This window comes from Gallus gallus, chromosome 5 (genome assembly GCF_016699485.2).
Source record: "Gallus gallus isolate bGalGal1 chromosome 5, bGalGal1.mat.broiler.GRCg7b, whole genome shotgun sequence".
NCBI lineage: Eukaryota > Metazoa > Chordata > Aves > Galliformes > Phasianidae > Gallus > Gallus gallus.
In genome coordinates this window covers 21,524,705-21,549,946 of record NC_052536.1, presented here as the reverse complement: position 1 = coordinate 21,549,946, position 25,242 = coordinate 21,524,705, and the positions used below count along the sequence as shown (strand labels likewise).

The 25,242-nt window shown below is 45.8% G+C and overlaps 1 protein-coding gene across 6 annotated transcripts in view; it reads right to left on the bottom strand.

Annotated features, from left to right (window-relative positions):
• Positions 1 to 6,725: 6,725 nt before the first annotated feature.
• Positions 6,726 to 25,242, bottom strand: part of CD82 (CD82 molecule) — a 34,673-nt gene continuing 16,156 nt past the window's right edge. For all 6 annotated transcript variants that reach the window (XM_040700896.2, XM_040700898.2, NM_001008470.2 and 3 more), the window contains 7 exons: positions 20,898 to 20,970; positions 18,274 to 18,398; positions 17,494 to 17,568; positions 11,703 to 11,810; positions 9,728 to 9,919; positions 9,377 to 9,460; positions 6,726 to 8,857 (listed from right to left, as the gene is read on the bottom strand). In XM_040700896.2, the coding sequence (XP_040556830.1) occupies positions 8,780 to 8,857; positions 9,377 to 9,460; positions 9,728 to 9,919; positions 11,703 to 11,810; positions 17,494 to 17,568; positions 18,274 to 18,398; positions 20,898 to 20,970 (735 nt within the window). In that variant the 3' untranslated portion in view covers positions 6,726 to 8,779. The remainder of the gene's footprint in view (positions 8,858 to 9,376; positions 9,461 to 9,727; positions 9,920 to 11,702; positions 11,811 to 17,493; positions 17,569 to 18,273; positions 18,399 to 20,897; positions 20,971 to 25,242) is intronic.

The following is a 25,242-nucleotide window of genomic DNA, read 5'->3' as shown; positions in this document are numbered from 1 at the left end:
TGACAGCACCAGCCATAAGCACTGCAAAGCCATCCACAATCCCAAAATATGCCACTCTCTCAACCTTCTGGTCCTGGTTTCTTATCTGCATGGGAAACACATCTGCATTATAGACCAACTACACTCCTGAAGCGTAGTCCTCTCCCTGCAGTCAATTTCAGCATGATCACACACAGGGTAGGAAAGGCCAGTAGAGACTGTTGCATTAAGGACAAGGTGAAGATACCGTTTACATGACACTGAATTGCTTGACAGTACTGCAAAGTTCCTACAAGGTCTTGGTGGAACCAACAGAAGCAAGCAACTACAAAGATATGCTAGTTTGGGAGAGTTAAGGGTTCAGTAGGAAGCAGCCACCCTCACTATTAAGCAGACCACCCTTTCCTATCAAGCTGGTTTCAGAGTAGAGGAAAAAAAATATATATTACACCCTCCTCTTCCTTGCTGCTGGAGCACAGCAGCCTTCAGCATAGCCTTCAATGAATTCAAGAAGAGAGAAGAAAAGGAGATCTCATTACCATCTTGCTGCCTATTAAAGAGTGAGACAATCTAGCTGTGGTAAAAATAAATAGCAGTATGCAATTATGAGAATCGCCAGACATCTCATTTTATGTCAGGCAAGGCTATTGCCTAATAGAAAGACAATATTATCCTGCTGTTGCCTTGCTCAGATGAGAGATGGCCTTGAACTAATTAACTTCCATGATAGCCAGCCATGAAATTGCCAACTTTATGATAACCATCTTATTACAATGGGCTCTCTGCATCTTCTCACCACATAAAACCTGGTGAAACCAGCTTCTTTACTACTCTTAATACAGTTCAAGCTCTTTGTTAATGACCACTATGATACCTAGGAAAGGTTAAGAGGAAACGAGTGTTCCCAAATCCCAGACACAGCTCTAGTCTGCAGACTTGGTCCCATACATATCTCTCCATCTTTGCTCATAGCTCACCAACCCGAAGAGAATCTCTGCATCAGGAAACAGGCTCCATCAAGAGCACACAACCCACAGCTCTCTGTACCCAGTCTCATTGAGGTTTGGCACTTTACTAGTTAAAACAGGAGCTGCTGGGGATTTCACAAACAGCCAGTGTGAGAAAGAACACTGAACAAAGGTGTTACAGGAGACAGAAAATGGCTTTCATAACAGCTGTGGTGAGACTGCATAAAGAGAGTGCCAATACTTGGATACACTCAAAGACAATATCTAGTACATTATTTTATAAACAACTGCTTTCATACTGATCCTGAAACAAATGGGAAAGACAGCAGAGATGCTGAAGGGCAAAGGTGCTATGGTTTCTTCCTTCCCTACACAACATCCTCTGCAGCAGAGTGCTGCAGCCCAGGCACAGGCCCCACACACACTGCCACTGAGAGCCCATGTGGCGATCCTCAGTGGCTGGAAGATGGCCGCCTGCTGCCCCAAACCAGCCCCAGCTTTCAGGCCAACTTTCTTGTGTGCAGTTCCTCCAGAGAAATTTGTCTCCTACATCCAACCATGAGCAGCTATGGCTCAGCCCCACCCCATTGCTTAGTGACTTCTGATGGCAGGCACTGTCTCATGAAGGCCCAGCACGGCCACACATCTCCCCTTGATGCCCCAGGGCCAGCTCATGGCCTGGTGTTCCTCAGCATCCCCACCTACCTGGCTCCACCAGAGGTCACGGCTCGAGGCTGCTGCATTGCAGGCAAGGCCTGTTCCTGAGGCACCTCTGGGCACATCTCCTTGCAGGCAGGACCCATCCCTGCTCGCAACTGTGTTCTTGGTGCCTCGCAGAAGAGAGAAGTGAGGCTTTGGTGCAACCATACTCATCCTTCTGAAAAAGATGACAGCTCCAATGCATGCTCCTGCTAGTCAAAGCCATCCCCTCAGCAGCCCTGTCTGCCCTCCCGGACTCCACAGAACAGTGCCCCCCAACGGAAGCTCCTCTGCCCAGGCCAGCTGTCCCCACACTGCTGCCCCAACAGAAGCTTCTGGAGCTTTCCATGTTGCCCCACCCTGAAGTTGGTGGTTTTACATGATTGCAAGGCCACCTGGCAGTTGAAGATCATGATGTTTCTTGAGGGCATGCCATCTCCCAGGAAATAGCAGACCATGTGCAAGCACAAACCCAGGCACCAGGCTACTCCCACATAACAAACAATAGTGGCAGCAGGAGCCTGTGATTTTTGTGCATTTAAATTTCTGCTATAATACTGATGTATCAAGGTATCATATTTTTAGATTTGATTTCATAACAGAGATCCCTCCCCTCCTCCCCGGCTTCCCTCCAGCACAGAAAACACCTAATTAAACACTTGCAGTGAGAATAACACGTGATGTTCAGATTAACAGTGCCACAGTGCAGCACACAGCTGGGTTTACCTCAGGTGTGATTTTATTTCAGGTCAGGCTTCGATGACTTCAGATTGGGATTTCCCAGCTATTTCCATGGCTTTAAATCGTAACACTGCTTTCTTGTAGACTTTGTGCTTCAAATTTGTAGAATACAATTTTAAAAATAAAAAGATTCTTTGTTTTCAGACACTATGTCCAAAGCTCCCCCACATGTCAGTCCATGACAAACCCATTACTAACACAGCCGTGAGCACAGCCTCTGTTCCTTCCTCAATGGGTATCCAGGATCCGGTGGGTCACTCCTTTCCCAGCGGTGAATCCCCATCACTACTTCTGGGTTGAAGTTCTTCACAAGACACTGACATGTTTTAAAATATTGCCTGGGCACTGAAAGTTTAAGACTTTTCTACTTGAAAGGCATTTTTCTGTCCAACTCCAGCTCTTTTACATAATGCTTACCATGAAGTAGCAACCAAAAAAGCAGGAGAAACCTCTCCGTTGTGTTTTCAAACTTCTTTCAGTTATGTTTAAGCAGAACAACAACCACCACCACCAAAACCCACTTTGTTTTAAATGAATCTACGCAACTTCAAAGAAAAACTGCTTTGCCAAAAGAATTTCCAACCAGTCCAAACCAGAGTTAATTACAACATGGTATTTAAAGGACAACTTATTTTCGAATACTTAAGAGCATCATGAAACAGCCTCTGCCAAAATTAGAGATCTGTTCTCTGCTGGGTTATTGTTCCAGGCTGTCTGCAGACATCTCCACATGAGTTATACTCTTCTGACATCATTTTGCAAGTGCAGTGCCCAAAGCACACGCCTGTACTATAACATGGTCTTGACAGGACCTCACATTTCCACTCTACTAAATTCTAAATAGCTTCCAGAAGTGCTATGTACAAAATACCCAGGAAGCATGCTGGGTAAGCAATTCATATTATCACATGCTCTGGGAATCTTGCTGTCTCTGAAGAACTTCCATATGTCCAGTCTGCAACTCTAAGCAGGATGAAAAGAAGAAAAAGAACTGGAGATCAGAGAAACACACGAGACTGTCACAGCCGTTGTTTTGGAGTTAGTTACCTGAGACCAAGGCAGGCAGATCCAGAAGTAAATACAAACTGAGAACTTCCAGAAGAATTGCTTGGACAACAAGAGGCAATGTGGACAATACAGGTTTAAGAACAGCAGGTAGTGCAGGCAAGAGTCACATGAGGAACACGGTCTGCAACTGCAGTCACACAGTGAGGAGTGGGATCCTAGGGGAGATCTAGATCTTATCTAGGTCTTGAGAAACAGAACAACAGCCTCACATAGCTGCAAGACAGTAGTTCCTAATCTGGTTACCACCGCAATACCACTCACAGAACAAAGAGTAATACCAAGATAACCCCTAAGCAGCTGCCATTACTCAAAGGAATATTCTGAAGGAATGGGATTTACTATCACCTGGAAGCCTATAGAAAGAAAGGGAAATGCTCTCTAGTTTTTTATAGATGGGATCTATTGTAGATACAGAAGTAGGCATCCATATTTTCTGTAACTGGGGGAAGGCAAGTCACCTCATGATGCGGTAGGAGAGATAAAGGAAAGAAGACACCAGAGATAGATTAAATCAAAGTGTGTGCAAATAACTTACTCTGGGTCTAACTTAGGATTCCCCCCCCCCCCCCCCCCCCCGGATTCTATTCCTCTTAGAGAATCCACGTACTACTTTGAGCCTTATCCTTTTCTTAAGCCCCTATTTTAAATGAGCAATATTTTGCTTAGAGAACTGAGAACATTTTCTCCAGATACAGAGTACCCAGGAAAACAGCACATTCAACCCAGCCAGTTACGTTATTAGGAGCTTAGAGAGGAGAGAATATGGAATTCATATGTATGAGAAATAAGCACGTATGGTTAGAGACAGTTGGTTTACCTAGGCAAAGGGCAGCTTCTCACATTTGGCAGAAGAAAGTCTTACCACAAGGCAAGAATTTGTATGTGCTCTACCAGCACACCAACTCCTAGAAATAGTTTCTAAGAACTAAAGCATATTTACAAACTTTACTAGCAACATTTTACTAATAGTTTTGGTTCAGTAACAGCACAGCTCTTGCTAGGGATTTTTGCATACTTACAAGTATTTGAAGACTTGCAAATTGGCAGATTTTACACTGACAGGTTTTTAGCATCAACCTGGCTTAAGATGTTATTCAGAAATCCTGGCTGCTAACTGAGGTTTATTCTTTGTAATAAAAGGCCAGGGCTAGAGCCAAGTGTCTCAGAGGCTAATGGGTTAGAGCCAGACCATGAATAATTGAGGGCGTGTTCTCCATTTATGGCACTGAGTGGCAGCAACTGGCTGTGAAAATGCATTTGTGGGAATCCTATGGTCCTTGGGCTTTTCAGCAATGAGCCCCTACGGCTGCTGCTCCTCACCTTTCACAACCAAGGCACAGCCTGACACCAATGCTTGCAGTTCATCCTTCAGCAGCCAGCATTCAGCCTATTACCAAACTCATCCTCAATTCCTGAGCCAACGCAGCAGGGACCAGCCACCCCACAGCACATGGGAGAGCTGCAGAGAAAAGAACAGCTGCCACGTTTCATTTGAGTATGTGCCACACAGAAAGCTTAACAAAGAACAAAATACATTGTGACTTGCGAGCTTACCCATGCTAACTCTAATGCAATTCCTCTTCCTTCTCCAGAAGGAAAAATGCCTCACAGTAAGAATTATAGCAGCTTCTGAGTTTCTTGTAATCATGCAGAACGAGGAATGTCACCAGTCCATTACTAGGGGCCTTACTTCAGGCCACAGGCAGGTCACAACAATACTCATGTAATATTAATTATTGGCATGGGACAGCTATGCAGCAGCTTGTTAGTTACACACAAAATGCTTCCATGTGCTGAGCTACTGCAGAGGCTGATGCTGTGGGCCTTGCTACAAACACAGAAACCTTGAAAAAGCCTGCATGTTGCTCTGGTTTCCAGTTCCAGCAGCAAACTTGAATCCCAGGAGACAAAATGGATGCCTGGCCCAAGATTTGTGCACACCTTGGGAGTAACAGTGGATTTTCTGCTCTCTGAAGGGCTAACAAGTCTCTTTTTAAAGCCTTTTGTAGAACACATTCATAAGCATCAAATGGCTCCTTCCAGCCTCCCCCGAGCCCACCCCTAAAGGAACTGAAGATGAAAGGAAACAAGATGTGGACAAGGAGGGGAAAAAGAAAGAAAGAAAAGCAGCGGGAGAGACGACTCCTGCTATCTTCAACTTCCAGTGCTACTTTGGGCAGAAACCCCAGCAGCAAGCACAATCCATATACAGTAGTAGAAGACATGCAACAAAATATCCAACTGCGTACTTCTCCAAAAGATGGTTGGGAAAATTATTCCTAAAATGCCAAGCAGGAAGCACGAATTGTTTATGAGAATACAATCGTAATTACAAGTTATTTTAGCTACCCTGCTGCCAGGAGAAACTAGGAACAGAAGGAAGCGATCATTGTCATCATCTCATCCCCCAAGGGACCAGTCAAGGCTGCCGATACTGCAGCACCGGGGCCTGAGCTTTCTTGGTAGAACATCTCCCTCCAGTGGCCAAAGGTGAGTGGTTTGCATAGATCAGGCACCTGGGGCCCAAGCTTGGTACCAGCAGCAGCTCTCACTGTCCCTCTCATCCAGCAGAATTCTGGCCAAGCTTGATAGTTGCTCCATTAAGTCAAGTACTCTGAATCGAAGGCCCTAGAGAAGTGCTGCCAGGTTTAGCTTACCAAAATAGCTACCACAGCTCACCTTCTCTTCAGTGGCCTGGCAGGGGATGACAAACCTTTTTTTAACAGAAGCGAGAAGGCTGAAGCCTAAGGAAGGTGAGAAGAAAGAGGAAAAAATGATAAAGCTAGGCTAGCAACACCTGCATGCACTGCAGGCATAGTAGTGTGTGTTTTGTCAGTCAGCTCTGGAGTTGCGTGACCCCCACACAGTACAGACTACAGAGATTTCAAACAGTATATTCAAATACTGAGATTACTTACCTAGGAGACAGCAGGTGATTCAAAGGAACTACCACTCAGCTCTCCTTAACTCAGCCACACCTCACAAAACGAGGCAAATTTTACTCTAGAATACAGGAAAATTGCCACCTCCCTTTGACAGGCAGTATCTTCATAGTCCGCACCAATGTCAGCCACTGGTCTCAGAAGAGCTTTCGAAGACCTCAGAACACACATACCTCAGAACATGCCATACGCTTCCTGCTTTTTGGCAGAGCCTTTGCTATCCTGAAAAAGCAAGGTGTCGGTGATCTGCATGTAAAGCAGAAGGGGACTGAGGGGAAGGAGGGAGAAAGCACTGCAATGCAAAACACATACACAGAGATTAAATACATTTTTTTTTTTTTTAGCAAAGTCTTTATTACAGAAATATTCACTCTCTAGACTTTTATATCTGTACATGCATTACTTCCCGTGGGAAGATGTTGCTAAAAACAGAAAAAAAACAATTAAAGAGGAAACCCATCACGGGTTCCTTTTTACTTGCTGCTCAGCATTGGCATCTGTAACCGAACAAGAATCTTACAAATAAGAACATGTTAGAGAATAGACTTTGTACTGTGAAAGCTAGCAAGCTTTACTGCTAAGAAGGTGCCTTCTGCTATAGCAAAGGTCAGCTTGAAGGATCTGCGTAGGAGAGGGCAGGGGTCTCAAAATAGCAAAGCCTTACCAGACCTCCATAAAGATCAGTTGTCCAGTCATATCTACTGTCCCCAGTCACTGCTGAGTCCAGAGATGAGGACACAGCAGGGACCCACTGCTGGGGCCCTGTTCCTCTGCATGGGCCTTTCTTGCCAGAAGAAAAGTTGACTAGGTAGTGAAGTCATGCCTTTGAACAGCTAGCTACTAGGGCTATCCCTATCAACACCATCCAGCAAGAATAGGACTGACGGTCCTTGGACCGCTTCTGTAAGGCAAAGGTTCCTTCAACCAAGTACCTTGTATCAAGGCTCAGACAAGGACCATCCGCTTCTCTCCCAGATTGCTTCCTACTGCCAGGGTAACTAGAATGCAAATTTAGCAGCAGGAAATCTGTTGTGCCCAGGCTACCTCTAGGACTGAAGATTTCTACCCAGCTCCCTTATCTAAGAAGTCAGGGAGGTTTTTCCACACACATTCCTTGCCTTCTTGTGCTCTACACCACTCCTTGCTGCTGGCCAATGGCTGAACGGAGCAAACATCCCAGCCCTAAAGTACACAAACCACCCAGCCCGTGCGAGTGCAAAACCAGTTACTTCTCTGCTGCAGTGCTTACACTCAAGACCAGTCACCAGCAGACATGGCTCCAGACTACAGTAGAGCCTGAGGACTGGAACAACTGAAAGTAAAAGCAGTTTTATCCTTGCATCTAAACTACAAAACCTAAACTGGGCACTGGTAGCAGGGATATCTCCAACATGCAGCGCCTGCAATCAAGTCAGATCCCTCCATACTCGTTACTAAAAACCACTGTTAATATTTTATGTTCATAACGGGGCAGGGGAAGAATCCAGTTAATCACAACCTCTGTATGAAAGTTGGCAACCCAACACAATCAACACAGCCAGCCTGGGGCTGAGTCCACACTATGCAGCAGTCTCTGAAGTGCCTGAAAAGAGCCAGAAAACTATCGCAGGGGTGGAGAAAAAGGAAGAGAGAAACATGCAACCATCAGATCCAGAACCCAAGTGACCCATTCCAAAAGCAGGTGAGCACCACAACCAGAATCTGCCAGACCACACTAGTGACAGGTTGACCCGGCTCCCTCCCAGTGGCTTCTTGTCACACTCAAAGGGAAGAGCTCCACTGAAGGCAAGGCTTGACTGACTCCAGATGCAGGAGAAACGATGAGGGTAGAGCTCAATAGTTCAGATAAGAGTCTAGGCTGGAAGATGCATAATAGAAGAGGAATCAGGTTAATTGCAAGGCCTTTAAAGCACAACTAGTTACCACCACAATCAGTGAAGCAGGTGAAGCTACCAAAGCACTGGCATCTCAACAGCAATTCTGACTCATGGGACAAAAAGATGGTGTTTCTTTTGGAGGCCAAGGGAAAGATGTGGGAGGAGGATAGCAGGGAGGAACAGTTATTGTACATTAGGCCCAGTAGGTTGTAGAACTGAAATATGAATAGGATGTGGGGCAGGTGGCAAAAGATGCCTCATGATGCAGGACAGTTAAGTTCTGCTTCTTGAAGAAGAAATAATCCAGAGGCAGGATGTAGGTAGCCCAAGGGCTCTATTGCCAGAAAAATCAGGCTGTATTGCAACTCTAATAGTCCATAGCAGAGTGGTATCAGAAATAGGATATCACAGGAGTAATGGTCAATGGTTGGACAGTCTGGGTACGAGGCAGGAATGTTCTGTTTGCTCCTTTCTCTGTGGTGCCGTAGTTCTGGAGTCAACAAACTCAAGACTTGGGCACTTTGGTGTAGTCTTCACTGTGTATGTTCTTGCAGAGTGAAATGGACAGTATCATCCCCAGCAGCTGGAATAAGTAATGAAGAATGGGAAGTCAGTCACCAATCAGATAATAAGGTGGGAAGAAAGAGTGGTTAGAGGGAGTAAAATACAGGGGTATCCTTTTAATGGTATCACTAAGGTAAACAGAGTTAACTCCCTCCAGGATAATAAAAATATGATGTTAAAAAAAACCACCATGCCTTTATGGGCTTTTTAAGGCAAAAGTTGTCATTTCACTAGTGGGATGTTGTGTGTGTGTAAAAGTACATACATTCTGTACCATATACAGCAGGAGAAACCACAAGTAGACAGGGCTTAATTCAACCAGTGAGAGGAGCGTATCAAAGGTCAAAGTAGACAACATCAAGAGCAGTACAGACATTAAGCTAGCTGCCAATTACTTACAAAAAAAAGCAAACCAAAACCTTTTTACCTTCATTAAACCATTTGTCTACTACTACTAAAAAAAAATCCCAGTAGCTTTGTCTCTGAAAGAGTCTGCATAGAGAGACAGGATAGGAACATGTATTAGGGAATGACTTACCTCTACAACAGCAACGCCTGTGCAGACCCCAAGAATGATACCAAGGTTGTCCTTCAACCAATCCTGTACCCCATCCACACAACCCTGTGGAGAAAAGATCATCAGAGGGGAAAGAAGCAGGGAATCTAAGTATGTCAAGACTAAAGATTCATAACGCCTCTCTTCTTGTGCATGCACGGCTTAACCAAGTTACATGCTATGCCATATTTCACAGTAGCTTTAGCAGAGAAGGACAAGATCCCTGACATCCTGTTCACTAAAGTGAAAAACATTCTCCAGAATAATTTCCAGAGGAGCACAAATAAGGTGACTTCAGTGGAAGCTTCGTGAACCCCAGACATATTCACTCACCTGCCTGTGCACAGGCCAGTTGGCATGCGTTGCAGTTTCATTCACCACGACATCCAGTGTACAGAAGCCTGTATTTTCCTCAGCATCCTTGGAACTATTGGAGCAGGAGCAGGGATACGCAGTCATGCTTCTGTTGATAAGAATGGGATTTTTCTCCCACTCCTCTGCTCCATTCCAGCCACAGCAGGTAAGCTAATAAGCAAAGACAAAACACTGTGATCGTAACACTTCACACCGACACCATAGTACTGTCTTATTGCTGACCTAGCCTTGGCCAGCAGGGCACAGCAGCCAGTCGCCGCACGGTGGCGCGGACATGCCACCGAGCCCCGGCAGCTTGCACCCGCCTGGCTGCTGCTCGGGGCTGGCTGGGTCGCAGATGAGGAAAGTTTTCCATCCAAAGAGACATTTGCATTCCTATGCCTTCACGTGTCAGAGCTGCAGACGCTAAAGGGGAAAGCACGTCGGGAAGTCCAGCAAAGACTACGATCTTATCTGGAAGCCTATACTACCACACAAGCACTGGGATCCAGAGCACAGAGGTAATCAAATTTGAGGTGGAAGTTTCGGAAAAATCCCTCTCTGCTCAGAGAAGAAATGTAGCGTTTCAGTCTGACATATGACAGGGGCAGTAAGAGCAGCTGAACCCCCACAACAGTATTAGCATTTGGTTTCCAAACAAGTGCTGAAAATCCAGCCTCCAGAAGAAACCTCCCATCTCAGAAAGGTCTGGATTTTAAAGCCATGACTGGTGACAGCACAACTCCTCTATTTACTCACTCCCTTTCAAATGCAAACCGTAGGATATGAGAGGAACTAGATTCTTAAGCTCCACTCCTCCACAAAGCTTCCTTCTGTTTCTACATTAAAACAATAGCTAAAGCAGGATCCTTTCTCTGCAGTAAGCCTTCCCTTGATTCAGCTGGCAAGGAGCTACAAGTACAGCAATAGAACTTGAATAAATCACTCCCTCCAAGAGGGAGTATTGCAGGTCAGTGTTGTGCAGACCGAAGAACAGACAAGAAAAATCCTATTACTTGTACTTATAAAACATCAGCCCCATGCTTGGCATGTATTTAACTCCAACAGCCAGCAGGCTCCGCAGTCCGTGGTTTGGCAGCAAACAGCTATCATGACTCCAGTGTGTTTGAACACTGACCTAGTTGCTCAGGCATTGACCCTGATGCTAGAGCAGAAATCACGGGCAGTTGGATGGCTCCCAAGAAAGCTCACACTCACAGAGGAATCATCACAGTAAGCAGGCAACAGACACCGAGCAGTAACTCAGACAGTGCTGCTGAGTTGCCTGGCAATAAGCTAGGGACTTTATTTGCTCTTTGCTTGCTGTAAAAGTAGCATGCACCGTGGCTTTCACACAGACTAAGGCATTCTAGAGACACTGCAGATGAGGAGCAGAAGTGTCAGGGTGTCATTCAGGGTATCGTTTGGTAGGCCAGACACATTGTGCTATGCAGAAAATACTATCTAGTCCTAAGAGCCAGCATATAGAAGAAAATCAGCATCTTACCTACCACTAGTAGTACTACCTGCTAGAACGCAGGCACCAAACATCACAGACAGCTTCATATGTCAGCTGAATCAGTGCACTACAGCGTTAACCAACAGTCACCTACACTAAAAATACAGCTTTTTAAAGACATCTGAAGAATGTAGATGAAAGTCCCACGTTTAAGTCAAGTGGTACAGGAGATGGTTGCAGTTCACTACCAAGAAACATGAATAGACTACAAGACATTCAAGGCTATGGGGGAGCTTCTGGAAGCTGAGAATATCAAGTAGCAGATGTCAGCCACTGTAACTTGAATATACAGAACTGGAAAGGTATAACAGGATTGAGGAGCACTGCTAGGCCTCTTGCAATACCTGTTTGCATGTCTTCAGCCTAACTTTATAAACCATTTGCTAAACTGGCAAAATAGCATGTCTCTTTTCCTTGCTGCACCTTGTGGCTCACCTGTTTCTGCACATAGTCCCACGCATCTTGCAAGTTCTTATCTTCACCATTCACAGGGTCATAATCTCCAATCAGTTTTTCAACTATGCGTGACAACTCCCCTTTCAGCTGGCAAATTAAAAAAAAAGGGCAAAAGTCAAATTAGTCAATCCTTTGTAGCCTCTTCTTGTGGGTTTAGGGTACATGACAACCCCCTTATCAGCTGTTAGTCCTGCTGCAGGTCTGCTGCTCTCATAGCAGGGAAAAACAAGGGCTCATCATGGTCATTCTTTGCTTTGCATGGGCACACTTTGTTTTGCTCTAGTACCAGTGAACGAGGCTAAAGCAAAGACAAACTGCAGGTGATTACACAGACTGTAAGAGAGAAATGAAAATGGAATGAGCAGGAGCTTCTGCTTAGCCCTTTTCCAAAGGCCCTGAAGGAGACAACAACCTGTGCTCAGACCATCATACTCCCACAATACAGCCATTTTTATCTTGCAGCAAAAAGATAGAAACAATAATACAATCATTGAGAAATAAGTATCATCTGATTGGCACATAAGCAGCAAGGAAAAAAGTAACCGGGCAGCGGAAAATCCCTGCTTGACCTTGAAATAGCTTACTCTGCAGTCTTGTCTATGCTTCGGAGAACAGGCAATAAATATGATTGACAAGATGAAATACAAAATGAGTTTACCAAGATAAAAATCCCACTTTGATGACCAGATGGCATTTCTTGCTGAGAATTTTTTTTTTCTTCCAGGCAGAAGTAGACGCACCAAATCTACCCCAGCTTTCAGTGACACGTGGCTCGCTGCTACGTAAGAACAAAGTTGCTCTGGAGGAAGTGAGTTAATTTGAAATCCCCATTTCCTCCTTCAATCACTTATTTAAAGCTTACTGAGTGGGTGGGAGACTGCTTCCTGGCTCCTCAGAAGTTGAGGAACTTTCCTGTACTGAATAAGGCATTACGTTTGTCACGCTGTTGGTAAGACACATTTGACATTCGAAGAAGTCCAAGAATCAGACTGAGCAGTCATACAGACAGAAAGGGAAACAAGGTTCTTTCTCACAAGAAAGCAAAGCTGTGAAGTTGCTGGCAAGTAAGTGTACTGAGGACAACTGGAGATGTACCACAGTAAAACATGGGACGTTTGGTGACAACAAAGGCAAGCAAACAGTAAAAAATAAAAATCTACAGGCTCCAGTGGTACCAGTGTCAGAGAACCAAAACAGACTGTTTAATATGCATCAGGACAGGTACAATAAGAGAATATACATACACAGGTTCAGTCTTGAATGGAACCTAAGACAGCCGTTTTGCTACGCGATGCAACAGCTAACGTAACAGTGCTCCCCATTAAGTCCTTGTCTTGGTACAGAGAAAGGCTACGAACTGATGAGCAGTGAGGAATAGAACTGAGTAAGGCTATCCTAGTAGGGCATGCTGAACAATCGCTGCCCACCGCGGGTGAAAAGGAGAGAAAGGATCAGTGAAAGCTGAAGGACAACACCATCCTGTGGACTCACAGCTAATTTCTAAACTTGCACTGAAAGGGAGACTTTGATCTGGGATCTCAGCTACTGCAGTTCATCCCCCAGTACAGCCGAGGCCCTTCACCTCTCAGGGAAGGTATGAGTCACTCTGCCGCTGTGTGCAACTGTTTTTTGACATACAGCCTGTGGAAACTTCTGTTTTTCACAGGACATTGATCTCTCTCTCCCCAGACTCCCAGAACTGCTGCTTCTGTATTGAGACAACATGTACTACACCTGCCTAAACTGCTCACTAACAGTCTTATGACAAAGCTCAGGCTGATCAAATAACCCCTATGCACCCATTCCTTATCCAGAGATTTATACCACCCACCACTCATCTTGATGAGAGGTACAAGCTACCACGCAGCAGGTTCCTCAGCCCCCTTCCTCCCTCCTCTCTGAAGATCTCCTCAGCCAGCCTGTACGCAGGGGACAGCTAATACAGCTGTCACTATTAGGGACAGACCCCTGTCTCAAATGGCTGTAAAGCAGCATCACCAGACAGCTAGAGTGATAGCACAGAGTTACATCAGTCCTAGCACTGGAATTCTCCCACCCCTGTGTATTACCTTTTTGTCTGTGGTGCTACAGCATACTTCATATCAGCAGAAAAGGTTTTTCTCTTTCTGTTAAGCATTGTAAAAAGACTGTGGTAAACCCAAGGACAATCAGCAACAGAAAGCAGTGCCTACTCATTTGCTCGCTATACCAGCTACTTCTTCCTAGGATACTGCAGCATGGCTCACAGCAATCAGCTACATCAGGCCAGGCAGACGAGAGCCACATGATCTTCTTTCTCATGATATCTAACTCTTCCCCTTTTAATTATTTAGCTTCCCCCTTTTCCTTCCTTTCAAATCAAGGCAGCCTGACCTGGTTCCTACTAATGAGATTGGCCTTAGCTGTTGCCATAAGCCTGATCCATTACTAAATCTCTGCATTCCCATCCTCACCCTCCTGCACACAAGGAGGGAGGCAAGGAGGGACAGGGCTGTCATCTCACCCAGGGCCCATCTGGTCCATTTGCTCTTATGCCAGAAAGAACCAAGGGTCACTTCTGTCAGGATCCCTACCACAGAGAGCCTCCATTCTCCAATCTGGAGCCACACCACAAGCAGACATAGGGCCAGAGTTAGATGTCCCTGATTGCAGCTGCACAGGAATCTGCATCTCTGCTCTTCCTCTATTATTATGCAAGAATAGGCAAGAAGTCTTAGAAACAGCTCTGGTTTCAAAAATGGAGGCATCCAAGTGAAAGAAAGCCAGGGGTTCTTGGGTGTTTTATGAAGTAATTGGAGAAGGGAGGGATTATTATATAAACAGTGGTACAGGTGTGAAAAACACATGCAAAAATAGCTTGTTTAGCTGGCAGCACAGCTCAAGGAGGAGAAAGGCACCTGGAGCTGAATGCCCCTCTGCACAAGCATACAAAGCACAAGCTAGAAAGGCATGCTGAACTTTAGCTTTTCCCCTCTTCACCCATTAAAGACTTCTCAGGACTGTGTGGAGCGTGGCTGCTCCAAGAAGTTGCTGCTTCTGGCCAGCATCAGAAGGAACAACCTTACCACCAACATCAAAAAGCAGCAGGGCTGTCAATCTCCCTTCCCCATTTTCCGTGCCCTGTGGAGGGCAGAAAAGCTGAATGCCAGAGGCAAAAGCATACATCTCTGCTTCCAGCCATCATCACAGAATGAACCCACACAGGACTCTTCCACTGTCAGACACCACTGGTCACCTATCCTGTCCCTCAGACTCAAGCAGATCCTTCCCCCAGCATTATTAGCATGTAGCCTGCGTACCAAAACTGGCCCAAAATACAGGAGTGACCCCACCCCTCAGTCACTCCAGATTCTGAAACTAATGCATACCCTGGAACCTCAGGCACAAACGTTTGCTACAAAGAATAGCTAGAAAGGAGGGTAATTCCTAAGAGACCATCTCTCTCCTTCGCTCAAGGCACTCAGAGCCAAGCTGCAGAGATCTGTGTGAACTAGGATGAAGACACCTCATCCAGGCTCTCCCAGGTCCAAAGCATTGTGATCTAAAAAGGGGCGTTAAGTGAAACTTATGACATTGCTATCCTGTTGCCCTAAAAAAAACAAACACACACTCCACCACAAGTTTACAATAGGGAAATGAATGTTCTACATCCTCCTACAGTGGGCAAGCCCTGGGCAGTTCCAGTCCAGTGGGGCATTCCTCCAGCCATGCCCACAAGGGAGGCAGAGCTGCAGCCTTCCTGTCAGGCTCAGGACTTACAGTTACACTATCTCAGCAGACTTCCATATGTCAGGGTGGGGAAGGATTCTGACACCGAACATAAACAGATTTCAACAGAAACATAGGCCTTGCTGTAAGGCCAAGGATACAGGCAAGCAAGTTAATCTGTGCAGTATCTATTGATCAAGAAGCGAACAGGTAGGGAGCAGTACAATAATCTCATCTCCTCTAGTAGGGAAATTAAGACTTCAGTAACAAGAAGCACAGGAGTATCACCTTGCAACACTTGAACCAGGATTCCTTCCTCCACTCCTATTATTCCTTGTTTTATATCTAACCAACTTCCTGAAGTCAGAAAGAAAAAGCAAACATAAAGAACACAATGGACATTTAGGGACTGGATCTTGAGCAGTTTTCAGTCTGCTTCACTGTGCTCTGAGCTGCCCTGGGATGACATACATGAGGTGAAGCAGAGTGAAAGGCATAGGGAGAGGTTTTTGCCAAGACATTCTTGAAATTCTCTTCTTCCCTCCCCCCCCCAATTGTTCTGGGCAGGTACTTCAGAGGATCCCTGATACAAAAGGTCTCTAGAAAAGCTTTCGCATAGGTTCTGCTCACTTGAGAACAGCTGCATCTGTTCAAAGCCCATCTCCCCCTCTGTCAGTTCTTTCAGCTGCGCTGATTTTGCTGCCTGTGCACAACTCTCAGTACTTTCAATCTCTCTGTGATCTGACTGAGGTCTAAACAAAGAATTACAGCTGAAAAACTGGAGTTTCCTACCTTAAAGTAACAGCTGAAGGAGAAGTACTGAGAAAGATACAGAACTTCATGACTCGGGAAGTCATATTTCCCCAGCGGCAGGGAAATGCCGATCCTCACACCTCCTCTGCATTAGTCAGAGCTGCTGTGAATCAGCAGCCCGTTTGAAGCTCTAACTTCATACATCAGATAATCGGTGTTTCAGTTTCTCCTCTACCTTCAGCCAGCCCAGAGAGCAAACTACATTCACACCGCATTTGGCAAGGAACCCAGCCAACAGCTGCTCACAGTCACCACAGCCACTTGTATGATGTTCCTATCAGCTACACCAGGGCAGGCACCTTCCACCTCCCCAACTTCACCACCAACTTTTGTAAACACCAGCAGAAAGACTGGCATAGGAAAAGCAAGCACAGCACTGCAGTGGTATGGATACACAGTTGTGTGGCAAAGGACAGGGTTACCCATATCTGGTACTAGAAACCAGCATGCTAAGACAGGAGCCAGCAGGGACACCACAGTTTTAACTTGTTTCTGCTATGTGAATCTACCTCTCAGTTGAGGTGGCAATCAGTTAGAAAGTCAGACTGAGCACTGTGCAGGCCAGGAAACCTATAGCCAGGATAGGATGTTGCAATGCACTGACATAGCTCAGAGAAGTTATTCCCTTTAAATTCTGGAGACTCGCAACTCTAAGAAGCATACACTGTGAAATTACATTCCTGACAAGAGAGGCCCACTTCAAACTGTGAAACCACTTGGCTTTAAGCTCCAGTGATAGCACAGGAACTGTCAGATACTAGGGATTGCTCTTGGGGAAGAAAGACAACTCTTCCAAGAAGAGCTTTATATGCAGATTCTTAAGAGTTGGAAGGATGGAACACGACGACACAAAGAGTTAGGAAGGTTGGACTGATAAGCCAGTAGGGCAGCAGTGATGACAATGTGGTAATTACTGCTATTATTATGTTCACAGATAGTAGCCTACAGCTGGATCAAGAGGATGTGTCATCAAAAAGCTTTTCAAGAACTGCTTTTTACTTTTCCTACTACCAGAAATAAAGTCTATATACTGAACAGCTTCCTAATCCCTGAGAAAGAAGGGCTACCAAGCCTAGCAGATACATGAGAAACAAGCTGTACAGCAAAGCTACAGAGCTGGTCTGGAAGAAAAGAGAATTCAGTTGTGCCTGCCAATTGTAAATCCAAGTTGAAGAGCACTTCTAGGTGTCCTCTGTTCCCCCCAAAATAAGTCCAAGGGAAACAAACACAGACAGTAAGAAACACTCACTTCTTCTTGCTGGAAATAGATGACCAGTCCTGCAGCCACCTGAGTTATGAGAATCATCATGAGGCAGGTAAAGTACTGGAAACAAAGAGAGAAGAGATTACCATTATCAGTCTTCAGAAAGTCTGCACATAAGAGCACAACTTTCAGGGAGGCTTCATTTACAGAAAGAGTCACAAGCAGCCATCTTTGCCCGCAGACAAGCTCAGCTATCACAAATACTCTTCACAATGAAAGACTTCCATACAAGCCTCTGCAAGTACAGACAGCAGCTACAACTTAGCAAGTCAGTGCACTTCAGCACACATCTCATTAGGCTAACGGGAGGAAGATGGTTCATGAGCACCACCTGCATGCGTCACTCCAGCCAGGACTCCCTCTCCCACCCACAGCACCGTTACCAGTCTGTGTGACCTCAACTGGTTGAACTCTCTCCACCCACAGCAAGTGGGTGCTGAGACATTCCTAATGCCAAAACAAATGATGTGGCCATAACTGGTCTCCTACACACACACGCTCTGAATAAGCAGTAGTAGATTAGCAGGTGGAGGTTTATGAAGCTAGTTTTGTGTCATTTAACACAGAGAAAATTTTATACAGATAAACCACTGGTTGCAGCATGCTGACCAGAGAATATAACGTATGCAAATAAAGAATAGAATCTGAGTTGACCTGGCAGAAGCACTGTCCCCAGAGAGACCTGAATCTCAGAATACAATCCAAAAGATATTTTGCTGGAGAGGTATCAAAGGGTGATCTAAAAGACAGCATGAATTCTCTCACCAGACCCAAGAGACATCTGATTTCATTGACTGCTCCAAGACAGCCCAGGAATCCCATCAGCATGGTGAGAGACCCAACACCGACAAGGATATATGCGCCAGTCCTCACGGAGGGAGATGAGTTCTCTGCGGGGGCCAAGAGAAGGAACAAATTAGCTACTGACAAATATGACACCTACCATCACCATTTGGAGAACTGACTCCATATCCACCTAACAGGCTGTTATCTTCTACAACAAGAACACATGGAGACACATCAAATATGGGACAGAAGACTGCTTCTGGGTCTTTTGATGAGGGAAGACCACTAAAGACAACCTGCAGGTCTGCATTATCTCAAAGCCTGAAGGACTAAAGGTCACTCCAAACAACTGCACTCATTGCATGCTGTTTCTACGCTCATCTATGACTCCTGCACATAGATGCTAATTCCAGGATCTAAACAAGGATCGTGCCCAAATGTAATGCTGTAATGGGATGGAAAGTACCATGATAATAGCAGGAAGGCAAAGTTTTTGACTATAACAAACAACAACAATCCCAAATGCAGCAGCCACAAACATAGAAATGAAGGAAAAGAGCTGCTTACCTTTAGAAGACCTCAAGTAGACAGGGATCTCCAGCAAGAGATACCCTTACCTCCACTTCTAACCCTTAAATGAGCTCTGGGAAGGGGTGGATCCTGGCTCCACTGCTTCCGGTCACTCAGGGGCATTGCATACACCTGAGCTTCCCTAGGTTGGCCCTGCCTTCCCACCAGGTGCTCAATCACTCGTTCAGGAACATGACTTAGCATTTCTGCTACACCAAATTAGCTACTTTTGCACATCCTTCTAGCAGGTACCACCCACTGTTGTCTGGAACAACTGCATTCTCTCTATTCTCAACAGCTTTTCATTCAAGTCTAGGTAATGTTATTTCAGATGTGCTGGTGCTGTCAGTCCTCTCAACATCTGATACTGTAAGCAACAGAATTGAAAAGCTCTTATATATGAGTTGGTCATGCATTATGGCATGAAATGAAATGCAGAAAGGCATGCATTATGGCATGAAAATTCAAAGAGTCTGGAAATAGCAAGCAGAAACCAAATTGGTCATTAACAGAAATCTGTAAACCTGTGAGTTGGATAGTGCAGAGGAATGTCCAGTGATTCATTCAATTAATATTTCTAGAGCTCAGCATTCAGTTTCCTAGAAAGAAGTCCCAGGAAACAGAAGTCCCTGAGCTCTTCCAGAAATAGGTTAAAAAGAGACAATAACTGAGTCCAGGCTAATATTCTTGCTTAGTCAGCTTCTCATTACAAGAAAAAGCCATTTCCAGATGCAAAATCCTTCAGAGAAGCCAGAGCAGCAGGCAGGCAGAGGCCATGCTCACACCTCTCATCTGCAATACGCCTTGCCTCAGAAACGTGGTCCTCCTGGCTGGGCAAGCCCTGCTCTGCTCACTGTCACTCCATGTTTTCCCAAGCACTGGGCCAGCTGCCAGGCGAGCACAAGCAGCTCCTTGGCAGTGGGCTGCAATGCCCTGCTGCGCAGAGCTCCTCCAATGAGTTACTAAAGCAGAGGAAGAGAGGGGCAGGCATGAGAAAGGAAGTGAGGGGCAGGGAGAAAGAGCTGAGACTAGAAATTGCCAGGAAGGAAGTAAAGTCTTCACACACTTTGTTAGCAGAGATTCTGGGTAAAATGGGAAGAAAAAGAGGCAGACCAAGGGACTTGGTACATTCACAGTGGTGGTGACACACTTAAGCCTGGGGGAGTAGCTGCTGCACAACTGGCACTGATCACATCTCAGACCCTGACAGGTGATGCACATAGCCTGGGCCTGGTAAGCCTCTTTTCAGCTGTCTGTATTCAGTGTGTTTCTGCTCATGCTCACATGTTAGTTACCACCACCCCTTACTGGGCTTCTTGCCCTTTTAATGGTGCAGTGTTAGCCAGATGCCACAGCACAATAAACAGAGCAGTCTGCAGCATCTGCATGTACTGGTCATAGTGGGGGGTGTTCTCTCTGCCCAGCAGCTTTCAAAAGCAGGCTACAGTGACTCGGGAGCAGGAATGGGGAGATAAAAGGATCGGTGTAACTGGGAACAGGGCTACAAACGCCACTGCTGTCCATTCCTTGGGCAAACGAGATGGGGCTGCAAGCAGCATTTATCTAGCATCCAATTTTCACTGCAGCATCTGACACTGGTGACATCAGCAGCAATTCTGGATGTAGTGACAATGAATAACACAACTTGTTAGAAGCCCCCACTAAGAAAAGGCACAAAGGAAGCACTTAGTCAGAGCCAAAGCTATTGTGGGAATACAGCATGCAGTGAAAACAGGATGAAATACTAGTCCTTAAGATGAAGTATGTGGGTTGCTGGGTGAAGAGTCAGTAGTCTTACTCAGTCTCATCCCAGTGTTGCAATTCACAAGACTAGCAGAAATGCCATGTCTCGAGGGATGCTCCCTTTCACCCTGTCCTTACTAGAGTTCCATCTTGCCATACACCGTATTATTACTCAGGTCACAAAGCCTGCTGAAAAGCACGGCCATTCCCAAACTAAACCACAGTCACACAGAGCCCCAAGACCAGAGTCAATTAAAAAGGAGAAAGATGAAGAAGAAACGTGGTCTTACGCAGAACTGAAATGAAGCTGGTTTTGTCAGCCAAAATCCATATTCCAAAACCCAGGATCACAGCGCCCAGAATCTGAAAGAGCAAGAACAAAACAAATATTTGTCTAAACTAATGAGCCAGCTGTAAGAGGCAGTAACCCTTATTCATATTTCCAGAGGAAAAACAACTATTCTTTTGCTGTTCCCACCCATCTCCCCCATGGTACTCCTCCCAACATTAGCAGGTTCCCTCCCAGGGATTAGCATGACTCCAGGAAGAGAGCTTCAGCCAACTGCACAGGACCCAGGTTCTGTTTGGCAGACCTTCACACCATATTGGAGGAAGGTTCAAAACAGTCTGATGAGAAGATGCTGCTAGAACCTTGCACAAGGGAAGTGCACAGCTTCTCTGAAGATCTGAAGGAGCACAAGAACGCCTAGCATGTGATTTAAAAGATTTTTTGAATAGAGAAATCTGACTGCATGGGATCAGGCTGCAAGCCAGCTGCCAAAGGATTAGATAGCTGGCAGCTGGAACCTTCCCAGGAAGGAAATCTTGGGCTTGTCAGGCTCTGCTACGATGATATGGCTCCAGCCCATGAAAGCACAAAATCAGTAGTACTCACTTTGCATGCAGGTTCCCGTGAGCAAAAGGCTTTTCTTATTCCAGAGCCAGGCTGAGGCATTTTGTCTTGTGACCCTACGTTACACCAGAACACCCTAGCCCCTCAATACCCCAGCCAACACATCTTCCCACCAACTGTTATGAAACATCAGCCACAGCCTGTGCCTCACCAGTTTTATCTAGGGGAAGGATTAGCAGAGCAATATGTGCCTGTGAGTACTGAGCTGAGTCCAGATCCTAAATCAAGAAGGCCAGGGACATACAGATTTCTCATCTTGTTTTGAAGGAGGAGGGGGGAAAAAAAGCATATTCTGTTTCAGCCTCTACATATCACTGTACACTGAGGTCACTCCAACTCCAAAATCAGGATCATAACATTATACCACAATGAGTTCACTATGCTGAGAAGTCTGGGAGCCTGCAGGATTCATAAGAAGCGAAAACTTGTGCAATGCAGACAACTCAAAGTTGCAGAGTGGTGAAAACCACTGGTGCAAAGTTCTAAAATACTGTGAAGGAACAAGGGAAGGATAAGGGTAAGTGACGTGCCTCCAAAGGATGTGAGCTGCAGGCAGTGGTTCTTACACCAGCAGGATTTCAGCAGAGGATGAAGCAAGGTACTGAATAAATCAACAGGACTGAAGAGAGATGGCAATTCTGTGCTTCATTATAGAGCGTTCAGATAGACCAGGGAAATGTCAAACCACCACTTGAAGCAAGCTGGCAGAGACAGCCACATGGCCAGGCATTGTCAACACATTTCCAAAGTTTACGCTGTGCTTCAGCTCCTCACACAAAGATGCCTTTCTGAGCAAAGATAAAACAATGCTCTGAAATAAGCTGCTTGCGAGCTTCCTGGCTTGGCAGAGGAGTAACACAGCTCTGGGAGTTAAACTAGAAAGTCACCAAGCAAGTTCCCAATATCTAAAGACCAATGAAGAAGGGCGTCTCAGCTGCAGGAAGCATGCTGCTGTTGTTTCTCAGTAAAAAATTAAAGCCCAACAAGATGATAGTAACAAGAATCTTTGTTTCACATCCCAGTGTGCTGCACAGCAGCACTGCATCTGTTGCTCAAACAGGAAAGGAAGGTTCCTTGAACATACAACAGCTGGAGGCTCCTAAAAATTCCTCTTAGACTTTGTATTCACAGCAACTGCTGAATTTACAGTTTGAGGCAGTCTCATATTTAATCCAGTCTTAATAAAATATTTGTCTTGAACGAGGATGCAAAGTGGGCTTTGTGTGACATCTCTTTTGGCTCACTGACCCCGAGATGTCACCTCCGTTTTGCTGCCCCTGACAAAACACAGAGCTCCTGCTGAGCTGAGTTCCTGGGAAGTTATTTGTTATGAGGTACTCTGGCTACCCAAGGCCTGCTTTCACTCGGAGCTTTGCTCTTGTCTACAGCTCATGTGTTTGCCAGGAGTTGCGGCTAAAAACACTAAAAGGGGGAGGGCAGTGAGAAAAGAAACCACAAGGAAAAAACACTGCTCTGTTTACAACACTATTGTTATCTCCTAGTGGGAGGGTATCTCTGCTCAGTGTCTGCAGGAGTTTCCATATGTAGCTTCTGCCATTGGCTTGGCTTCAGTCCCTGCACGTGGGAATCACACCCGATGCCCACAGCGTTGAATTGCTTTTCCCTGCTGCCCTACAGCCCTGAGGCACAGCACTGATGTCTCTCCCTCACCCCAGCAATGAGGATGTCACCCCAGACCTCAGCAAGATCCCCATCCAAACCCAAGCAATGAGGATGCAGCCCCCTGAAGGCATTTTGCCATAGCACAGCTCAATGAAGAGGGTTATGGAAGAACTGTTGTCACTGGACTTCTGGCCAAACCAAGCCCAAAGTTCCGAGAAGCATCACCACTGATAACTAGAGGCCTCGTTTCAAGTTGCAGCCTGTTCCATTTACAGAGGTGTTCGGGAGAACTGTTTTCCCTCTAAGGAGAAGCACCTGCTGTAGCCTGTACCTGCTATCCAAGCAAGAGATGTGTAAAGTTTTAACAAAAGAAACTAAGCTTATACCCTAAACTTATGTTTTGGCAACTTCTGAGACATGTAGGAAAGCAGTTCAAATAATCTTTTTCCCTTTTAATTAAAGCAGGTCAAACCTTCCCCCGAAACAAGGTTCCAAGGCTGCAGTACACCACCAAGTCCCTGAACTACTTCAGCTAGAAAAAAGGACCTTCTTATAGTCCTCAAGCTGTAGGGAAAAGCTATTTCAACAACTAACTTCTAAAAGTGTCACCAGGGTCTCTAAAGGCTAAATTCATCAGCTCCAAGTAAGGCTGGAGAACACTGCTGGCAGAGGGCTGGCCTGCAGAGTGTGACCACAAAGGCTCAGCTCGGGATCTAGGGGAAAGCGTTCTATCCCCATCGTTAACATCCACACTGAAGAAGCATGAGAGTCTCTTGCAATCAAGTGTTAATCTACAGAATAAAAAAACAGTCCCCGTGAGCTGACAGCTTGTGGAGCACGAGCCAGCTAGGAGAGCTGCCCAGCTCCCAGCCATCACTGTGAGCTCTTGCTGGCCAGCAGCATAAGCTCCAGAGGGCAAGGGAACAGTAGGAGTTTCTTGAGCTCAGAGCCAGGCATTCCCCATAACAGAGCTCAGCACCTAGTGCAGCCAGCACGAGGGGCACAGAACCTCTCTGTGCTGGAAGCTCACAGCAGTGCTGCGGCAGCAGTTTTTCTACTGGACTAAAGCTGATCTAGAAATATCCACATTGTATGAGCTTGGGCATTCCCCATTCACACCCTGAACAACCATAACAGGAAAAAGCTTCTTGGGTCAACTACATCCTATGACAGCCAGATAGTAATGGATACCACCTTCCTCAACATCAGGCACGTGCAAAAAGCCTGCCATCAGCTGAAACAGCTCAAAATCTCCGCTCCAGAGAAGCACCAAGCTCCACAGCAGAACAGATCAGTTTCAAATACCCCCTTTCCACAGGGCAGCCTTAGGGGAAAGACAGCACCTGTAGCACAGCACAGTTGTGCAGGAACAGAGAGTGAAGCTGCATTCAGGGACAGACCAGAAAGCAGTGCTCACTGTATCTTGCCTTCTTTCCCACCTCCACCTCCCAGCTTCTCACTTCATTTCCCTAACATGCTACACGAAGGGTAACAGTATCAGACAAGCTATTTTCTTGTTGGTATAAGGAAAGCAGAAGCAACCTTCTTCCCCAGAGCAATACCTCACAGCAGGAGGGCAGCAGCAACACTACCATCACTGGCCTTTTGTTCGCACAACACACAGTATCTAAACTTCACAGTAGTGAAGTTAACTTAAACTTCTCATATGTGAGAGCGTGCACCCTCCTAGCCCCCATTTGATCCAAAAAAAAGGAGCTCAGACTGGATTACCTTATGCTGAGGCATATGCTGGAGAATAACTATCCAGAGGCCTGCTTCTTTTCTCCAGCCAAGCCCTCTCCAGTCTCCCCCTACCTCCCAGTTCCATTTCAAACAGGGGACTTGGACTAATTCACCTTGTTAAAAACCAGAGCCAGCCTTTGGGACTGAAACAAAATTAGAGTTGTTCTTTGAAGTCCTGCCTGACCTATTTAGGAGGGCACTGCTGCTACTTGGCAGGTTTTGTAGCTTTGCTGCTCAGGGGTAGCTTTGCTGCTGCTCTAGACGTAGCAGAGAAAGAAGTTACCACATCTCTCCATCCAGAAAAACCCTGTAGCTCTGGCCTTCCATTCCCACTGCAGGAAAGTAGATGTGTGCAC